The sequence below is a fragment of the Urtica dioica genome, chromosome 11 (assembly GCF_054948205.1).
Source record: "Urtica dioica subsp. dioica isolate 48M chromosome 11, U.dioica_male_clone48M_v1_H2, whole genome shotgun sequence".
Taxonomy (NCBI): Eukaryota; Viridiplantae; Streptophyta; class Magnoliopsida; order Rosales; family Urticaceae; genus Urtica; species Urtica dioica.
In genome coordinates this window covers 9,574,973-9,596,251 of record NC_142766.1, presented here as the reverse complement: position 1 = coordinate 9,596,251, position 21,279 = coordinate 9,574,973, and the positions used below count along the sequence as shown (strand labels likewise).

General features: G+C 39.2%; 3 protein-coding genes across 3 annotated transcripts; 2 read left to right on the top strand and 1 right to left on the bottom strand.

Annotated features, from left to right (window-relative positions):
- Positions 1 to 8,759: 8,759 nt before the first annotated feature.
- Positions 8,760 to 14,071, top strand: LOC149381092 (uncharacterized). Its single transcript, XM_089600821.1, has 3 exons — positions 8,760 to 8,975; positions 12,702 to 12,855; positions 12,958 to 14,071. The coding sequence occupies exons 1-3, from the start codon at positions 8,895 to 8,897 to the stop codon at positions 13,794 to 13,796; spliced, it is 1,074 nt and encodes a 357-aa protein (XP_089456947.1). The 5' UTR covers positions 8,760 to 8,894; the 3' UTR covers positions 13,797 to 14,071.
- Positions 14,072 to 15,887: 1,816 nt separating this feature from the next.
- On the top strand, positions 15,888 to 18,695 carry LOC149381091 (Protein kinase superfamily protein). The gene is made up of 7 exons (XM_089630335.1): positions 15,888 to 16,070; positions 16,721 to 16,973; positions 17,682 to 17,734; positions 17,813 to 17,880; positions 17,963 to 18,052; positions 18,119 to 18,191; positions 18,267 to 18,695. The coding sequence occupies exons 1-7, from the start codon at positions 16,025 to 16,027 to the stop codon at positions 18,569 to 18,571; spliced, it is 888 nt and encodes a 295-aa protein (XP_089486461.1). The 5' UTR covers positions 15,888 to 16,024; the 3' UTR covers positions 18,572 to 18,695.
- LOC149381090 (chaperone protein dnaJ 3-like) lies at positions 18,682 to 20,524 on the bottom strand. The gene is made up of 5 exons (XM_089630333.1): positions 20,269 to 20,524; positions 19,880 to 20,175; positions 19,513 to 19,789; positions 19,223 to 19,421; positions 18,682 to 19,122 (listed from the first exon to the last, which is right to left on the bottom strand). Exons 1-5 carry the CDS (start codon positions 20,422 to 20,424, stop codon positions 18,800 to 18,802), a joined length of 1,251 nt encoding a protein of 416 aa, XP_089486459.1. The 5' UTR covers positions 20,425 to 20,524; the 3' UTR covers positions 18,682 to 18,799.
- Between the last annotated feature and the right edge of the window lie 755 nt (positions 20,525 to 21,279).

The following is a 21,279-nucleotide window of genomic DNA, read 5'->3' as shown; positions in this document are numbered from 1 at the left end:
AGTATCATCTCTCTAAAAATTATCATGATTTCAGTTTATATGCTTGCGTTATTTTGTTAAACTGATAAGTTATTTCTTAACTTGTCACAACATACTTAGAAACATCACAATAAATAGTAGATCTACTTTTTTTGATAATATGATTACTGTATGTCTATTATTTGATATTGTATATAATTTTATATATTATCCATACTTAAAAGAAGCATGTGATCATTTATACGTTAAATTGCATGCATTACAAAATTTATAACTTATCATGATCTAATTGAAGTATACTTTTAATCATTCAATCACTTATTTTATGACAAACAAGACTTAAGGTTTTCTCTCTACGATGTTGTCATGTTATTATTTGTAATTTGAGACATATATAATGATAAAAAGAAAAAATTATTAACCATGAACTGTAATTTAAATCATATGTTTATGTAATAAAAAATATAATAAATATATATTTTCATTGTATTTATTAATTATGATATATTTGTATAAATTTTTTAAACATTACCTATGGTTAATTTTTGTCATTTAACCGTGGCGACGCGCAGGCCAAATGACTCGTTAATAATCTAGAGTCTTCATCAACTTTTTCTTAAATTCACTAGGGATGCTAAGATTTATAATATATATGTATATATATAGATATATTTATATGTATATGTATATATGTATGTATGCATATATATATATATATATACATATACATACAAATATATATATATATATGTACATATTGCAAAAGGATGTCAAAATTGGTGGTTACAATTTCATATTTGTAGATTGATAGAAAATTTGATAGGAAAGAGAGAGTTTCGATTTTGATAATATTTTCTACTTGTTATTAAGAATAATGAATTTAAAAGTATATATAGAGTTACAGAAAATAAGGAATAAAATGGGAACATTTCCGACTAACTACATCGGAAAAGACAAAGTAATAAATATACACAATTTTTTATATTATAGTCCCAATGTTGATGGTGATTCTGAGGTCGTGCCAGTCGTTCCAACTATTTGGGAAGACGAACTAAAGAGGAGTCGAGCTGGGAAGACGAACTAAACTTCAACACTCCCCCTCAAACTTGATGGTATATATTGACAAGATCAAGCTTGTTACACAACTCGGAGTTACTAGCTCGATAGAGAGTCTTGGTAAGAATATATGTCATCACTTGATGTTAGGTCGGAATGTGCTCCATTTCAATAATCTTTGACTCTATCTTCTCACTAATGAAGTATTGATCGATCTCGATATGCTTAGTCCGATCATGATGAAATGGGTTCTTTGCAATGCTTAAGGAATCTTGGTTGTCACACATGAACTTAATATGACCTTCGAACATGATCTTGAGGTCGTCCATTATGCACTTCAACCACAATCCTTCACACACTCTGTTTGCTAAACACCTTACACTAGGACAAAATACGTTATCCGGTGCGACGAATGTCGCACCCAATGCCTCAAATGTCGCACCTAAAAGTTTATTAGGTGCGACAGCGTCGCACCGGATAACCCGTCGCAGAAGGTATTGGGTGCGACATGTCGCACCTAATAAGTCCCCATTTAGGTGCGACACTTTCAGGTGCGACTTATCGCACCTAATGCCCAAGTTATTTTCCTGCCAAATTTTATTCAATTGGCGGGTAAATACATATCGGGTGCGACACTGTCGCACCGAATATGTTCGCGCCATGGTATTCGGTGCGACAATGTCGCACCGAATATGTTTGTTAAATTAAAAAAAAATACAAAATTAAAAAAGTAAATTAAAATTCATTTAAAATTAAATAAAAATTAATTAACAAAATTCTAAATGAATTAGAAATAATATTCTGAAAATAGAATTCTTAATTAAAAATACAAATTCTTTCCAAAAAAAGCGAAAAAAATGAATTCCTAATTTTTTTTCCTATAAAACTTATCGATAGTAGAATTTCCTCTACCGAATAAGTTGCCAGAACTTCGAGAACCGCTTCCGCGTCCTCGTCCACCGCTGCCTGACGCGCTGCCGCTCGTTCCGCCGCTTCCATAAGGACGGTCTCGCAAGTAATCCATAGAACCAGGCGTAGAACCCGGCGTGGAACCTGGCGTCTGCTGATCCGTCCCACCTGGTTGCGATGCAGGCGGAGGTTGAGGAGTCGTGGGAGGCTGGTTGTGCTGCTGGCTGAGGAAGGCGATCTGTTGCCGCATCACTTGCAGCTCGGCTTGTTGGGCATCTCGCATCTCGGCAACCAATGGATCGGTCTGAGATGACGAACTTGACGAGCCTCCATCTAGCGTTTGGACAACACCCAACGATGACCTTGGGATCGAAGGCCCTAAACCGACTTCCCAGTCTCTGCGCACTCCCAAAACATCGCGCATCGCGTACATCTCCGCATCTTCTTGGGAGATCACGACGTTTTGCTCCTCCGCTTGCCGCAAAATATCTATCGTCTGGGCGGCAACGAGCTACGGCGGGGGCTGCAAGTGACCAAGCTGCGGATCGACTTTCTTGAACCCCTGCGAAAATGAATTCAAAGCAAAAAAAAAAAACAAATTCTTAAGAAATGTCTGGTCAGAGGAAATGAGTTGTTATAGTATTTCATATTCCCTCTTTTTGTCTCAAGAGTCTAAAAAATTGACTAGTATCAATTCAACGAAGCATATTTTATCAAACATTAATGCGATTCGATGCAGTCTTAGCTAAGATAATTTGCTCAGTTTATAACAGAAAGTATTCAATTTCAAACAAACAGGTCTTCAGTAAAAACCATTGTAAGTGTAACAATGTCTCAGATTCAGAAAATATCACAAATCCAAAAAAAAAAAAGAGGAATTGAAAGCAATAATCTGTATATAGATACACGAATATAGAGTGAAATAACAATGTTCTGATCTGTTGAAGAGGAAATGAATTAAAAATTGACGAAGGTTCAATAATCAATTCAATACAGAATTTGCTTCCTATTAAAAATCATATACAAACCCTTAACAATGTCTGATAAACTCACTTTAAAGAAAAGCATTTAGGCAAACAACAATCGATACAAACAAATTGTAGATAGATTTACAGACGTAGTGTGAAATTGAAAGGCTTACGTAAGTGTTGAGTTGGCAAATGAAGCTGGAGATATCAAGACAAGATTGGAGGGCGGTGGAGCAGCGGAGCAACGGGGCTGGATGCGTGGCGGGGCTGGTCACGGCGCCGGAGTGGGGGTCACGCGTGGCGGGGCTGGACGCGTGGCGGGGCTGGTCACGGCGCCGGAGTGGGGGTCGCGGGCGGCGGGACGGGGCGGGAGGGCGGCGGGGCAGTGGAGCGACGGGCTGGTCACGGCCATATGGAGAGAGAGAGCTCATTGAGATTGAGAGAGAGATGGGGGGAAAGAGAGAGAGAGAGAGAGAGAGAGAGAGAGAGACGTACCTTGGAGGAGGACGGCGGGGCTGGACGCGGGGCTGATCGCGCGTGGCGGGGCTGGACGCGGGGCTGGTCACGGCGCCGGGGAATGGGGGTCATGCGTGGCGGGGCTGGACGCGGGCCTGGTCGCGCGTGGCGGGGCTGGTCGCGCCGGGGACGAGCGTCGGGGACGAGAGTTAGAGAGAGAGAGAGAGTTAGAGAGAGAGAGGTGGTTTGGGCGAGGAAGAAGACGCTCGGGTATATAAATACCCTAAAACTATTAGGTGCGACATTGTCGCACCTAATAGTCATCAGTGTCGCACCTAATAGTCATATTAGGTGCGACACTGTCGCACCCAATGTGAAATTCCAGAACCAAAAATATTCAGGGGGAATTTCTGACCGTTTGAAATTTTCAAACCCATTAGGTGCGACACTTGTCGCACCTAATACTATTGGGTGCGACACTCGTCGCACCTAATGGTATTAGGTGCGACATTATCATATCTGGATAGCACTAATCACCAGCGAAATTTTTAGTCGCTTGGAAGGGTATTAGGTGCGACATGTCGCACCTAATATGTGCTTAGGTGCGACATTTAGGTGCGACATGTCGCACCTAATACCCTTCCGCACCAGAAATGTGAATTTGTAGTAGTGTTAGTTCGGCTTCCGCACTACTTCGAGCAACTACTGTTTGTTTCTTTCTTCGTCAAGTGACGAGATCATCCCAAACATAGGTATACATGCCAGATGTACAACTTTGATCTGAGATATATCCTGCCAAATCTGCATATGTGAAGACTTCAATTCCTCGACTACTTCTTATCTTAAATCACAAACTTGTTCCTGAGGCAGATTTGAGGTATTGAAGAATTCTCATGACAACTTCTATGTGGGCTTTTGAGGGGTTATTCATGAATCAACTGACCATGCTCACTAAGAATTCGATGTAGAGGTTTGATGTGAATGAGATAAATCAGTTTCCCCCCACGAACTGCTAGAATATTTCTTTGTCGGTGGCGACTTCAGTTGTGCGAGATGCGAGCTTCACATTTGGATCCATGGATTGTCACCTGGCTTGCAATAGAGCATGTATGTTTCTTTAAGGAGGTTCAGTGTGTATTTTCGCTGACATAGAGAGATGCCTTTCTCAGACCGAGCGACCTTCATACCTAGAAAGTATTGCAAATTTCCAAGATCCTTGACATCAAAATCAAATGACAAGATCTGCTTTAATCTTGTGATTTCCTCGAGCACGTCTCCTATTGTGACTATGCCATCCACATATACACTGAGGATAGAGTGTTTGCCTTTGGCTGAGACTTTTGAGAATAGCATAAGATCTACTTGGCTTTGTGAGTAATTGCATTGTTTGAGCACGTGAGTGAACTTCATGAACCAAGCTCGAGGAGACTGCTTCAGTCCGTTTAGGGACTTCTTGAGTTTGCATACTTTGTTGGCAATTTGATTATTTTTGAAGGCTGGTGGAATTTGCATGTAAAATTATTCTTCTAGTTAACCATTTAGGAAAGCATTCTTCACATCGACTTGGAGAAGTGGCCAATCTAAGTTGGTCGTCAGAGAGAGAAGAATTCTGATGGTATTGAATTTTTCCACCGGTGCAAACATTTATTGATAATCAATACCATAAGCCTGAGTGTATCCCTTAGCGACGAGACAAGCTTTGATTCTCTCCACAGCGCCTTCTAGATTGTGTTTGATAGTGAATAACCATCTACATCCAACAATTCATTTTCTAGGTTGCAGCTCGGTGATCTCACAAATGTCATTTTTGTTCGAGGGCTTGAATTTCTGCATGAGTTGTAGCTCGCCAAGCTGGAGTTTGGAAAGCTTCTCTGATAGAGCTTGACACTTTTTCTTGGTCTATTATCATCACATAAGCTTGATAGCTCGCTAAGAGATTTTCGTAGTACACATAATCTTCAATCCTATATGGGCCACATGACCAAGTAGGTTTTCTCAAGCCAATAGGTAAGTTTGATAGAGACGGGATGTTACCTTGTTTACTGTTTTCAGTGTTTAGGATGGAAGAGACTTCATGGATGCCAGCTTGTGTCGGACTTTGGGTGAGGTTTTGACCACAAGGGACTTCCGAGCTGGAGTTTGAGTATTTCGAGCTAGAAGGACTGGACACATGAGTAATGTTTGGAAGGACCGGAAGTGTTTGAGGTGAGCTCGGAAAGCTGGACACAAGAGTAGTGTTTTAAAGGGTTTGTGAGTGTTTAAGATGAGCTCAGAACCTATCTGAAGTCTGGATTGATGATCAGCCAATTCAGTGAGTCATCATCGTTACTCTCCCTCTGACGACCAAAAGTGGCAAAGTAAGGACTCAGCTCGTGGAAGGTGACATCCATGGATACTATCAATTTTTTGGATAAGGGTTCATAGCACTTGTATCCCTTCTGAGTTACCGAGTAGCCGAGGAAGATACACTTCATTGATTTTGGCTCGAGTTTTCCTTGATTGTATGTATGAGTAAATACGGAACAACAGAACACTTTTGGCAGGAGAATGGATATGAGTCATGCTTGAGAGTATTTGTCAAGAAGAAAATGAGCTAGAATTTTGAAGTTAATCATGCGAGACGGTATTCGATTTATGAGGTAAGTGGTTGTGAGAACTGCTTCTCCCCAAAAGAAAGATGGGACATTTGAGGAGAACATAATAGCACGCGCTACCTTGAGAAGATGTCAGTTTTTCCGCTCAGCTACTCCATTTTGTTGATGAGTATGAACGTACGAGCTAGAGTGAACTATGCCTTGGTTTTTTGAAGAAGGCACCGAGCTCCAAGTTGATATAATCTCGAGCATTGTCGATATGAATAATGTGAATGGACGTGTCAAACTGAATTTGAATGGTTTTGTGGAATGATTTGAATAGTTTGGCTGTTTCTGATTTATGTTTCATCATGTATACCCAACTTAGTCTCGTATGATCGTCAACGAAGAGTACAAACCACCGAGCTCCAATAATGTTTGGAATATTTTGAGGGTCCCCAGATGTCTCTGTGTATTGTTTCAAAAGGATGAGATTGTTTATATGGATTCAGATAATACGAGCTACGGGTATCTTTGGCGAACTCACGCATATCACACTAAAGAATTGACATCTTTATTAAGAAATAGAGAAGGAAACATTTGATTGAGATACATGAAACTTGGATGTCCTAGTCTAAGATGGTTAAGTATGCTTTCTTTGTGTGGAGGTGGAGATTAGGCAATTTGACATAGGTGGGTCACATTTAATTAATTGGACATGATGATGTAGAGTCCAGCACTTAGCTCGTCATTACCAATCTGTTTCCCCGAATCCTGTTCCTGAAAAACTCACGAAATTTCATAAAAAATAGCTCGGCATCGAGATTCTTTGTTAAGCTTGTGCACAGACAATCTATTGCAGTGTAATTGAGGAACAAAGAACACTGAATCCAGCTTCGAGGATTATGAGATGACCACAATTCCGATGCCAATGACTTTGGATCTGGATCCATTGGCTATAGTGACTGATATGTTTCTATCACACAATGAGTAATCAGTGAATAGATTTTGATTATCAGTCATATGGTCCGAGGCCCCTAAGTCGACAATCCATGCAAATGGATTTTCTGAGCTTACATGGAGAGCTCGAGGATAGTTACCTAGAGGGCTAATCCCGAGCTTTCTCCATTGACTTGAACTTGATGGATGAACTTATGTAAGATGGTGAGCTTGTCATGGATGAACGGGGAGGCACCCAAGGTATGAGTCGATGAAGTAGATATCAAATTTCCGTTTGAGTTCGGATCTTTGGTGTCTCGAGCCGACTTTAAGTTTGGTGGTTTCCCATGGAGTTTCCAGCATGATTCTCAAGTATGATCAAGTCGTCTGCAATGGTCGCAGTATGGCCTAGCTTTTTGTGGCTTATTGTCTATGAGCGTGAGCTGCTAGTCTTTCGTCAAGGTGATGAGGCAGACGAGTCTGAGCTCAGAATTGAGCTCGCATTGGATTGATTTCTTCCTACCATGAATTTTTTCATGCTTTCTTCATGTCTGACCGCGGAGAAGGCTTCCCGAATAGATAGTAGTGGTTTCCTACTGAGAATCCGACCTCGGACTTCGTCCAAGTCCTTGTTGAGTCCGGATTACAACTTGAGCACACGTTTGGTCTCCATGATCTTACGGTAGAGCTTTGCGTCTTCAGGACAGGTCCACTGGTGGTGTTCATAGAGATCGATCTTCTGGCATAGATGCATGAGTGAGCTAAAGTATCGAGTGACAGACATCTCTCTTTAACGTAAATCGTGGAGTGTGCTCTCAGTCTCAAACAGTTCGAACGCGTCTTATGAGTTGGAGAAGATTTCTCTAGCAGCTTCTTAGATCTCTACCGCTGTGGAGTATAGGAGAAATCTGTAGTCATTCATCGAGTTTATGATCCAAGACATAACCATGATGTTCTCGGCTTTCCAACTCTTGAACGCCGGATCTTCACACTTCGAAGTTTTGGCCATGCCTGTGAGATAGTTGTCCTTGCTTCGTCCGGAGATGAACATGACTACAGATTGTGACCGCATGAGAAAATTGTAGCCATTGAGTTTGTGACTCATGACATGATGGGAGAATTGATCAGAGTTCGACTAAGTGGGCGTTGTTTGAGAGGCGGATGAAGTGATGTTGAGGGTGAATGAGTTTTAGAAGGTGTTCATGGTGATTGTGTTTCTGGACTCTGATACCATTTAGATTTTGAGAGGCAATTCGAAAAGAAAGAGAGAGTTTCGATTATGATAATATATTCTACTTGTTTGTAAGAATAATAAATTTACAAGTATATATGGAGTTACATAAAACAAGGAATAAAATGAGAACATTCACAACTAACTACATCAGAAAAGACAAGGTAATAAATATACACAAATTTTTATATTATAGTATAGTCTCAATATCGATGGTGATTCCGAGGTCGTGTCAATCTGTTCCAACGGATTGGAAAGACTAATTAAGGAGGAGTCGAACTAGAAAGACGAGCTAACTTCAACAAGATCCTCCGTAATTTTCTGTGTACTTACAGTTCATTGAAATCAAAATTTAGAAATCCTGAGTTTGTTCTATTTTTTGTGGCTTATATTGTAATTTAGTAATTTAATACTTTAAATTTGAAAGAAAAAAACAATACTTGGTCCATTTACGAAAATAATAATTCCATTGAAAGATCAATTGATTAAGTGGCAGCCAGGCCCGCTTTAACTACTAAAAGCCCAGAATCGGCCGAGTCGACAACGTTATCAGGACTCAGTTAAACAGATCCAGCGGACGCAGCCAAGACTTCGAATCACAGCAGCACTGCGCGTGACGTCCGCGCGTGTACGAGTTGATGATATAAGCACATAAATCTCGTCTCGCGTCGCCTTATTCTGTCTAATTCGCACGAGTGTTATCGCGTCTTTGTAATTTTGCGAGTCTTCTAGAGAGAAGTAGAGAGAGAAGAGCGGGAATTGGAGAGCTCTAAAAAAGCATACATGGCATCGTCGGTGGAGAGCGGAGACAACAACAAAGCTTCCATTGGGGAGCTCTCAGCTCCTGAAGGATGGAAAAAATTGGTTCGTTTCTTTTTCGTTCCTCTTAATTCGTTTTTGTTTTAGATAATGCTTTCTTGTTTACGAATTCTCGGCGTGAGCTTGATTTTTTTTTTCTTTCAGAATTCGTAGTTTTTGTGTTCTAGGGTTTGGTTGTGAACATGCTCTTTTTCATTTACGCATTTCGTGGATCACTTGGTTTAATTGACATTGGATTTATTCATAATTATTAGGGACTAAAATGACGGCTTAATTAATTTGACGTAAACTAGGTAAGAAACAAAATCTTAACGTCTGGTGAACTTGAATTAATCCGAATGCGTCGTTCCGAGTGTATCATGCTGAGATTTGGTAGATGTGAATTTAAAGTTTTAAACAACAAAAGCTAACCTGATAAAATTTCGCAGTTTCCACTTAAAAAATAATCATTATTTATTTGGCTTATCATTAGACTGTTCTTTTTTTAATTTTTTTTTTTTTTTTCATAAAACGCCATGAAACTACATTCCCACCAAGATTAGTAACTATCTAGGCTAAGTCGAAGTGCAACGGCCCTTGTTTCTTGATCTCGAGCTTTGAGAATAAGATACCATGCATTGCGGACTTGATGTTGCACTTGATAAACTTAGCGACTGTTCTGTGAATCAAAGCAGGAAATTGCATAAAGTGCACAGGTTTATTCTCAACGTTGTGAACATCATGAAAATTAGACAAATTGATAGTTTCTATTGCTTTTAGTATAGGGGCTGAATTGTTAAAATTACAACTCATAATCAGCCCATTCAGGGTATCGTTCTGTTATCAATTAGGAGATATTTTCCTTAACTTTGTGGCTGCACGGAAGGAAGATGTAACCACTGTGTACCAAAATAAAATAATTCCTTATAATGCTAATTATTTTTCCAACCATTTGTTGGCAACTTTTGACTTCCATAAGTAGACAGGATTGCTTTTTTTTTTTTTCTACTTTTCCCCCCCTTTAAAATATATTATTAACGATGATGCATCAATGATTTAAAATAGAAAAATGTTGTGAATCAGGAAATAATTATCCACCAGTGACATTTTCTTGTATTAAAAAGAAGAAAAAAAAAATTGAAAAACACATCTTACCTTTTAACTTTTTTCTTAATAAGCAACCGCCTTACCACATTGTATCATTTAAGCATTGGCCTTGGCTTTGATGTTATTTATTGACTTGCTGTGAGATTGCGCATGTGTAAGATTTTTCCAGTAACAGTGTGTTAGAGAAAACATGTAATTCTTTTTATTGCAAGTTTAGAATTTCAGAAGTTATTGGTTTATGTTAAGTCTAAGTGCTCTGATATCAGATGAGTTTTTGGAAGTATACGCCCTTGTGCAATCTTCGGTATGTCTTTGTGATTCAAGATTCATAGTCATGTTGTCGTATAAAAGCTATTGAAATTAGCTTGTTCAATTGAACCTATTGTCATCAATTTGAAGTACCAGCTATGACATGTTTATCCTTACGTGATAAAAATAAGTAAGAGAAATATTTGTGGTGTGCTACTACTAAAAGAAAGAAAGAAACAAGGATCAGGAAAGAAACAAGTTTTTTGTTGCCTCTCTCTCTCTCTCTCTCTCTCTCTCTCTCTCTCTCTCTCTTGACGTGTAAATAATGTAAATACAGAGTGTTAAAGTTGATAAAGAAAAAAAAAACGAGGGAAAATAATCTATTTACTATCAATATTTTAGTTGGCAGTGTTTGAACATTTCACATCCTTCCTAACTTGTGCGTTTAGGTTATCATAGAGGTAAAACTGTTAAGAGCATATTTCAGAGATGGATTCTTCCATGGGGTAAGCAGAGTCAATGAAGACTTAAATAGGTTTGTGTAATCAGTTTCAAATATTTATTTGGTACAAAGGAAGATTTGGCTATCTCAATGGCTATGTACCTGAGAGAAGTGATCCATCTTGCTGTTGGCGATATATTCAAATCCACAGTCATGTTAACATATTCACTTGGAAAATTCCGATTTTGGGATATATTTACTTTAACCTTTGCCTAAGGCCATTTGGGATGTTGTCACTGTGAAGTAGATTTATTCAGCTCATATAAACTCTTCACTGTTGCTATATTCTTGAACCAAGTCATGAAATTTTTGACACAGTGACACCACTACAAGTCAGTATCTTAACAGTATAAAGTATGCCTGGAATTAGATTTGTTCACACCTTAAACTTGTTCTAGGCCTACCCATGGTGCCGTCTACCAGTAGATCACGACTCTGAATATACTATGATTTTCTGACTTGTCTCAATTGCTATCTTGATGATTTTCTCAATGGATTTCTCGAATCAAGTTGTTCGCAAACACATGATGTTGGCATGCCCGTGTTCACAAAATTTGGATTCATAACTAGACACGACCATTCGTTGGAAATTTTTGGTCTTCCTGGTTGGGTTCCTTGACACCTTGGTGGCAGTGATGGTAAGGGTCCATAGGGCTGCTATCAAACTTGTATTTGAATTAATACCAGAAGCTCCTTTTTTCAAGGCTCAACGTAATAATTTACTAGTTCACGGACTTTGTTTTTGCACCTAGTGTTGTGGTTCCTCCAAATTCCCACAAAATCTGAGCCAGGGAGAATCAACTCCTCAAAATCCAAGAATCCACTAGAACTAGCTATACTTTCTCTATTTATGCAGATATAGAAATGCCAAATATTGTGCTTATATTGTAAATGCAAGTAATTACATCAACAACATTACTATTTTAGGCGTCCGTGTTTATTTGTTCTGCCTGATTTGTGCTTTTCTTTATCCTGTAATAAAGGGGCTCTTTGTTTCTTTTATTTTTAATTAAACATCTCAATCGCTTTGTATGATTTGTTCCTCATTCTCTCTCCTTTTACGTTAAGGCTGTTGATTCCATTGTTTCTTGAACATGTCATAATTCTTGGTTGTAACATTGTTAGGGAGGTAAAATCCATAATTGGTTGCTGCATCTAGGATATAGCGAAACAAAATGGGCCAGCCAAGCAAAAAATGATGAAAAATACAAATAAAAAATATATTTATTTTCATGTCTTTCTAGTTTTGATCTACATATGGACTGATATGGATTTTATTATGCATGCATTGTGTTATGTTAATGATCGGTAGATTTTAATGTTAGGAAGAATAGGATTTTAACCCACTGCATTGTCTTAGACCATTTTTCACTATTTTCACTTTGTTCAACTTTACTGTTAAGTTTATAAATAAATAAATAAAAGAACAAAAAAAAATTACTGTTGAGATAAATTTATGGATTTTATTGAATTAGTTTCTATCATTCTTTTGAAAACATTTTGTTGATGATGGCTTCGGTACCATTTACTCTGAATTTTAAGAAAATAACGGCAGATACAGCTAACATAGAACAAATCTGAATTCTAACCCAAAATACTAGCTGAAATATATGTTCTTAACCCTCCTGAAATTAGTATTCTGTGGAGAATAGCTTCTGGTTAAACAGTCTTATCTCCCTGGTTGACATTTATTTTGCTACTACTACTTGCTTGCGTAGATTGTTCTGTGGGATGTTGTGGTTAATTCAAAAAATAATCTTTCACCTGTAAATGGAGGAGTAGGGAGCTATGAAGAGATTTGTTGGCATTTTCTAGAATGAAATCTCTCTGCAGCGTGATTTCTCATGTTTGAATGTTGAGCTTCTATTTTCCGGCAGTTGTTTCTAGTGATCATTATCTATATCGTGTATCATTTCCCTTTGATTGTGTTTCAGATTGTGCTAAAGAAGACGTCTGGCAGTGCTGGGAGAAGCTCAGTAGTATTCGTGTCACCTGAGGGGGAAGAGATTAAGAATAAGACCCAACTGGATCGATATCTTAAATCTCATCCTGGATGCCCGCCAAGCTCTGAATTTGTTTGGCGCACGGGTATTTTTCTTTTTATTTTCGCTTCCATAGACTCTTTCTGTGGCATGAATTTTGGACAAGAGGCCAGATTTTATGCCAATTACGAATGTTTATGTGCAACAGGTGAAACTCCAAGGCGTTCTAGAAGATTAAGTGAGAAATCGAAAGAAACTGAGTCGCCGGAGAGTGAGCCCACCAAGAAACGAAAAAAACAGATCTTGGGCAACAATGAGGATGCGGAGGCTGTTGAAGATGACGACGTCGCTGGGGAAGAAACTGAATCAGTGAAGGACATAGAAATGAAAGAACCCGAATCAGCTTCGGACAAACCCAAGGACCAGGGTGTGGATGGGATTGATGGAAAGGAAGAACATACCGACAAAGACTTGGCAGGAGAAGAATCAATGAGTGATAAGAAAGAAGTGGCCATAGAGGAGAAGCACTCGGAGATTGAAAACGAGAAGGCTGGCGAGAAAATGGTCTCGAATACTGCTGTTGAGGATGAAGCACCTTCTAAGGCAGATGAAGAATTGAAAAAGGAGTCGGATGGTGCACTGGAATCAGGAAGCAAGAAAGAGAAAGCCGACGAGAAGATGGTTTCTAGCGCTGCACATGATGATAAGGTTGAGAACGAAGCGCCTTCTAAGGCCGAGGAAGAATCAATGGGTGATAAGAAGGAAGAGGCCGAGAAGGCGTTGCGAGTTACATCTGAAATGGCAAACGAGAAAGCGGGTGAGAAAGCGAATGATGGGAAAGTCGAGGGTGAAGTGGCTTTTCAGGCAGATGATGTTTTGAAGGAAGAAGCGAAAGCGGACATTGAAGGACCTTCCAAGGCCGATGGTGAGCTGAAAGGCGATGACAAAGAGGTGGTCCCCGCCCAAAGTCTGCCTGGTGATACCCATCCAACACCACTCCAAGAGAAGGCAGAAATTAAACCCAAATCATCTGAGATTAGCTGTTGAAACTCAATAATCATTAGACTTTCAAGTTTAATATTGGTTTTAGGTATAATGTGGCTGTAAAGACATCTCAAGTCTCAACTGAGTGATAACTGGTGTTAGATTTAGGGTAGTTGGGATATTAGTGGAATCCTGTGTCCTTTCCCCATCTTCATAATTTATTTTATCATTTTTCTTTTTGTATTATCATCTAACTTGAGCCCCAATTCAATTCTTTAGTTAATGGCTTGGTGGTTCAAGTTTATTACTTGCGATATATATTTTTTTTAGTTTTTCAACTTATAAACACTACTTTGAATGCTCTCTAAACTAGAATTATAATTATCATCTACTCAGTTATATATATATAAGTTCAGTCGCTTGTTTCAGTAATCAAGCTGTGAATATGTTGCCTTCACTTTTTTCCTCCTCTGGCAGTAGTGTTTGTTGCCTGAGTTCTTTTAGCTTATACAAATTTTGATGCTGTGCTTCGCTGCGGGACTTTAGTTCCTTTAATATAAAGGTTAAATAATGACATTATTTAATTAATAATGGAAATAGTATATCTAAAGTTAAGACATGTTTATAGCTTTACATGTTAAATAGTATATCTGACCCGTTGGTGATATGCTTGAACTCAACGAGCAAAGCACTTTTCAAAATATTTCCCTAATCTCCATCTCCGCCGGCCATGAAGTGGTTCACCAACTGAAGGTGAACAATTTGTTTCCAAAGCTTTGATATTTTTTCAGATCAAACTTAGTTTCAACATGATGTTTCCTCTTTTGATTGAAGCAATGAAATCCACGTGAAATGATCAGTGTAGTCATCAATGAACAAAACAAAATATTTCACTCCATTTGTTAAATTTACAGGACATGAACCCCAAATGTTAAGAGTGCACGAAATCAAACGAATGTGTTGCTCCTGGAGGAAGGTAGTTTGTGGCTTTTAGCCAGTTAACAGGAGTTGCAAAAATCAGGACTTGAAAAAGTTAAGTTACAATAGTGTAACAGATAGTAACATTAATTAAGCAGGTAACCTAGTCTTGGGTTCCAAAGCAGAGTCTTGACCTCTTGATCTGTGACAGCTTATATAGCTAATTAATGGTTGAACATTGAAACATACCTTGTTTTAGCCCTTGGCTTTCACAATGAAGCTCTTGTTGTAAAATTCCAGTTAACATCATCATCATCACTGTTTAACTGAAATGAAATTCATGGACTATGTATAAGAATTACTCTTACCAATATGTGAGATATGTAAGAGTTTACAATTTCAATTCATGACTTGGTCATGGCATGTGAAAGATGTCGAGCCTTGCGTTACAGAAACACCGTTTGTGAAGTGCTGATTTGCACCTGAATCCATGTTCAACGCTCCATCTGTGATGTTTGTTGGTCAAGCAAAGTTGGACTAAAATCTTGTAGCACTGCCATCGGATGAACACCCATTATTATTTTTATCTAAGCGATGATAGCATTTGATGGCAGTGAGATCAAATTTTCCACACACATTTGGCATATTATCCACAGCCAGCCTCGTCGACCTCGACTGTTTGAAAATCCTCCAATCTTTAAATAGTTTGGTGATGACAAAAGGCCTCTTCTTGTTGGTTATTAGTGTTGTAGCCATCATTATTGCTGTTCTTTGTAAAATTAGCTTCGATCATATATGTATCTTTACCGCTTTAAAGTATTTTAATTCAATTCTCAAAAGTCATCAACTGGTTGTACAGTTCTTTAATGGATACATATTCGTATCTTGATTGTTTGAAATTAAGACGCAATCGAAGAATTTTCGTCTTCAATGATATAAAGAGAAGCTCTTAGATCTCGTATGCCTTTTGTCCAGTGATCTGAGACATCGCGAAGACACTAAGGATTAGAATTTCAACTTTTCTCTTGAGAGTGTTTTTTAAGTCATTCACACGTATGGCCTACACGCGTGAATATGCATTCACACTCAGCCACGTCTCACCAAAATAGAACATTTAACTGATTCTTCTACACTAACTTCTATGACCACGATGCCCTCAGAGAGCTTTAAAGACTCACTCCTTGGGGCCCACGTAAATAAACAGATCTCTAATAATGAACCCAACTCATTATTTCAGAACCCAAAAAGAAAAAGAAAAAAAAAAAAAAAAAAAAAAACTAATGGAATTATGGGAATTTACCTTCATTGTTGCTCCTCTACAACTTCAACTACCTTTAATTCTCGCATCACTAAACATTCCCTGAAAACTCCAAATGGACCTCTTTCTCTGCAAATCCAGACATCGCCGATCTCGTCAAGGTAATTTCATCTTTCATATTTTTCTTTTCTCTTCCTTTCCGTTGGCAGAATTATTATGAATTCGATGTTGTAATTGTGATTTGACCACCATGAAGGATTATATCGGATTAGACAGTTTAGTTTTACGAAATTTGTACGAAGCTTTGTCGTTAATGATTGAGTTTTGAGCCAACTACTGTATTCACATCATAATTCAACCCAACTTTGCTTAGAATCAATCTTTTTTAGTATAAATGAGATCAGTTAACTGAAGATGTTCTAGAGTTTGTTAAATGCGGCCAAGTATTGATTGGTTTGAACATACATAGCTTGCGAAAGTGGATTTGTCGCACCGAATTATGTATGAGAAGGGATTACAATTTACATGGTTGAGCAATTCATATATTCGCAGTATGTTTCTTAGGCTTGAAGATTGTTCTCTTTTCTTTTTTCCCTTCGGAAAAGCTTAGATTTGATCCAAGAAAACACAATTCAGGCTTTTATGATTTCATTTCGCAAACTAATACAGCCATAAATCAAGCTCATTTTTCGTTATCAAGTACATGAAAGTTTAATAAATAAATTGAAAAAAACTACTTATTCCGTGAACGTTTTGTTAAGATCATACTTAAAGTAAGGAAGTTACATGTGTATAAATCTCTTTTCCTCAGGTGGAATAAAATATATTGAGCGGTTCTCTTACAAGGATGTCGAGAGGGCAACAGATGGTTTTCACCGGATTATGTACAGCGATTCCAATGGTTGTGCTTATAAGGCGAGATTTCGAGACGGTACTGTCGCATTGATTAAAGAAATCACAGATGGAGAAGAGAAAGAAGTGTTTTATAGAAAGGTGCAACAATTAGCACGTTTGCATCATCGCCATCTCCTCGGCCTTCGCGGTTTTTGTTTCGGAACTAAAAGGTTCTATTTCTGATCCTCCTTTTGAAAAGAGATGATATGAAACTTGGCATTGCATTAAAGAGACTAGACTTGATGTGATCATTATTTATTCTTTTTTAGAACCCAACCCTCTCAACCTCTCCCAGGAGTGCTTCTGACTTAAATTTGATGAGGATTTAAAAACTAAAACAAAACAAAATTAACCACTTAATGTCAATATTATCTCGCCACAATGTCAATCAATCAAGTGGTAATCAATAATCATAATCAGAATCTGTGGATGTGAAAGAAATATTACCTTAGGTAGTCTCAATATTGTTGTCATTTGTGCGCTGAAGCTGTCTTGGTTACACACAGCATTTGTCAACTAAAGCAATGGGTTTAAGCCTCTTAATTTGAGAGGCCTAATTTTTTAAAATTATATCTATAATGTTAAAAAAAAAAGTATTATATATTTTTATAAAACCCCACCAATCATGACTGAATAATAGAATTATTAATAAATAAAAAATAATAACTATTTCATCTTCATTAAAAGAGAGAAACTATTGATTATAGCAGATAGCTCAAAGAAAATAAAAACTTCAAATGATATCGAGCACATCCTTTTCAAAGAAGACCTGATTTCAAAATTTCGCTCCAGGCCTCATAAAACATTCCCAGTCTCTGCTAGTTTATATACATTCAAGGCCATATTTTGCAAGTGCCTAATCGATGCACTCTTTTCAGATTGCTAATCTTTGACAGCATTGCAAATGGGAGCTTGAAGGAGCATCTTAATGGTAAACGACAAATTTTTCGAATTTGTTTATTGTAAGCAAACAAAGCTCAACTATTTTACTGAAAACTGATCCCCACAGACCCCCTGAGGACTCCCTTGAATTGGAGGACCAGATTACAAATAGCTGTCGGAGTTGTGGCTGCTTTGGTATGTTAGCACTTATAGAAATTTTCTCCATTAGCCCAGCTCTGTTACGGAAACTCATTTTATATTTGCATCAACCGTGCAGGAATATCTGCTTCTCTTTAACGATCCACCGAGCTATCACGTCTCAATTAACTCTAGTAACATCATGCTAGACGACAACTTCGATGCAAAGGTACACTAACTTGAGACAGTTCATTAAAATTTCGGGCTACATCACATTTACGTCCTCCAATTGCAGATCTCCGATATTGGCTTCGTAACACGGGTCGGTGGAGGTAACATATCAGTCGGTCATGCCTCGTGTCCGAAAGGTCTACTCTTACACTCCTCGCCACACCATAGCCTTTTTTTCTCGACCATCGTACTAAAACCCCACTGTTCTGCAGATTGTACGGGTCAGGAATGTGGTAATCTCATATTCCAACTGGGCGTGCTGATCTTGGAGCTCGTCACGGGGCAGTCGTCGGAGAAGGGTGCCCACCTGGTCCAGTGGATTCAAGAGACTCGGTTCAGAAAGTCGATGCACAACATGATCGACCCTGACCTCGGCAATTCTTATGATACTAAAGAGCTCAAGAGCCTTCTGGCTCTAGCGAAACTGTGTATAGGAACTGGTGGCAAACCTACATTTTCAGTTCTTCAAGTTTTTCGGTATTTCCAGAAGAAGATAGACATCACACGGCTCAAGTAAAGAGCTTACTGTACGTTTCTATAGTTGTTTCCAATCATATCATATTGAATTCCATTGGTTCGTTTACTCGTGTTCAAAACATCACAAGATTTAGTGGAAGAGGATAGTAATACTAAAATTCAAATCCAGTTTCTATAGAAAACTTTACAAAAGTAGATTTATATTTTCATCACAGTACAGAGCCCATTTTCACTCATACATTCCCCAAAAATTGCGAAATAAAACTCATCACTGCTGAGCACACTGGACCCTCTGAGCACCGCCGTCGCGCATATCATCGTCATCATCGTAAGCCTCGGCCTGAGCTTGCTGCTTCCTCCGCATCTCATCCTCGATGTTGACATCGTGCATGGTGGTCTCTTCGCACTCGTCAATTTCCATGTCAGACAACTGTGACGACGGCCTCGCCGGAAGAATAGCCTCCACAGCCTTAACTTGCTCAGGGCTCAGATAATCTGGGAAATCCACGTTGAAATGGATGTACAGTTTTCCCTTCATGAATGGCCTCTTGTACACCGGCATTCCCTCTTCGTCAATCGCCTTGAACGAATCTGCCCATTCGAAGCAAAGAAAAAAAGAAAACACGAACCACATGTTTAGAACAACATGACACGACACCAATGATGTTAATCTTTATCCTATGATTCTTACTTGGCTTGACGACCTCTCCCGGGTTCGACTTGATCAGCAACTGCCTTCCGTCCAAGTGAGTCAGCACGAACTGAAAGCCGCAGAGAGCCTCGGTGAGAGACAAGTTGTGCTCGACGAAAAGATCATCTCCTTTTCTACTGAACCTCGGGTGATCCTTCTCCTGAACCACGAACACGATATCACCCGTGATAGTCTCCGGCTGCCAAAGAAAAAAAAAAGAATCGGCTCATAAAAACACATGAATGAATGAAAAACTAAAACACGACCGAGCTAGGAATAAGATTTGGTACCGCCTCATCGGCCTCGCCGGGGAAGGTGATCTTCTGGCCGTGTCTCATCCCCTTCTCGACGACGACTTCGAGGAGCTTCTTCTCGGGGACGACCTTGTCGCCGTTGCAAGACGGGCATCGGTCCTCGTCGGAGATGGTCTCTCCGGTGCCCTTGCACTCGTTGCAGGGGTGCTGCATCTGCTGGATCATGGACGGGCCCAGCTGCCTCATCGTCACCTTCATCCCCGTCCCTTGGCAGCCCCCGCAGCTCGCCGACGCCCCCGACTTAGACCCCTTCCTGAAATCTCACCATCCAATATTTCTCTTTGTCATGAACGTTTTCAATGAAAAAGGTTTTATTGATGGGAAAACTCAAACTCTTACTCACCCCTGGCACTTGGAGCAGATGATGTTGCGGGAGAGAGAGAGCTTCTTGGTGGTGCCGAGGTAGAGATCCTCCAAAGACACCTTGAGCGGATGAACCACATCCTCGCCCCGCCTCTCTCTCTGCCTCCGACCGCCCCCGCCTCCGAACATCGACTCGAATATGCCGAACGGGTCGCCGGCTCCGGCGCCGGCGCCGGAGCCCATGCCTTCCTTGAGGGCTTCCTCGCCGTACTGGTCGTAGATCTCTCGCTTCTCCGGGTCGCTCAGCGCCTCGTACGCCTGCGCTATCTCTTTGAACTGCACATACAAAAAAAAAAAATAAAAAAATAAGTCACCGATTTTCAAACAAGAAGATCAAGAATTATATCTCGAGGCATGGTTGGTTGTTACCTTCTCGGGGTCGCCGCCCTTGTCAGGGTGGTTCTTGATCGCGGCTTTCTTGTAAGCCTTCTTGAGGTCATCCTGAGAAACGTCCTTGGATACTCCAAGAACCTCGTAGTACTTTCTGTTGTTGATGCTGCTCTTCTTCGTCTTTCTTCCAAACATGTTTCCTCTCAGTCGCTTTCGTCAAGTAATCGCTGAAGAATTTGATTCGATTGTTGTTATGAAAACTAACTAGGGGATCTATATATATATATATATATAATATAATATAATATATGTAATGAACGTAGGGTTTGGGTTAGCTTAATGCTGTTTGTAGAAGAAGAAGCTGGAATTGTCTAGAACTGTCTTTCCGGTTCCTTCCTGTTTTTTTGGGCCAAGCCGTTGGATCAGGACACGTGTAACTAAATATTAGTCCACTTATTCTAGATCCTTCTTTACTTCTAACCTACTCCAACGTTCCCGCCCCGCTCAGCAACTTCTGTTATTATTACTCGGAATATCGAAATATGTTCAATTAAGCATGTTTAACACTTTAACCAACTTATATCATGCAAGAATTGTAATAGTCCACAGTCAAACTTCCTATTGAGTTGCTTTACTTTGAATTGTTGATTTTATTTCTCGTATAATTAATTCTAATGTATTACTTACTAATTAAATTGTTCATCCGAATTTTTCTTAAATAAATAACATTTTATATGAGCAATCCAAACATAAAATAAAACTAAAATCAGTGAATATTTTATATAACAATCCAAAAAAAAATTAAACTAAAATCAGTACGAAAATGTTGTATATTAGATATAAGTATCGGATACCGTATTTAAACTATAGCTGAATAAAAATACTCAGAGAAAAAAAAAAAATACGAAACAATGTAGTGAGCGCGAAGTCCCCACCAAGACCGGCGTCCACCACCAAGCCTGATGTCCACCATGAGCTCCGCGTCCAACACCAAACCCAATGTTTGCCATGACTTCAGCTTCCACCACCGAGACAGGCATATACCATAAG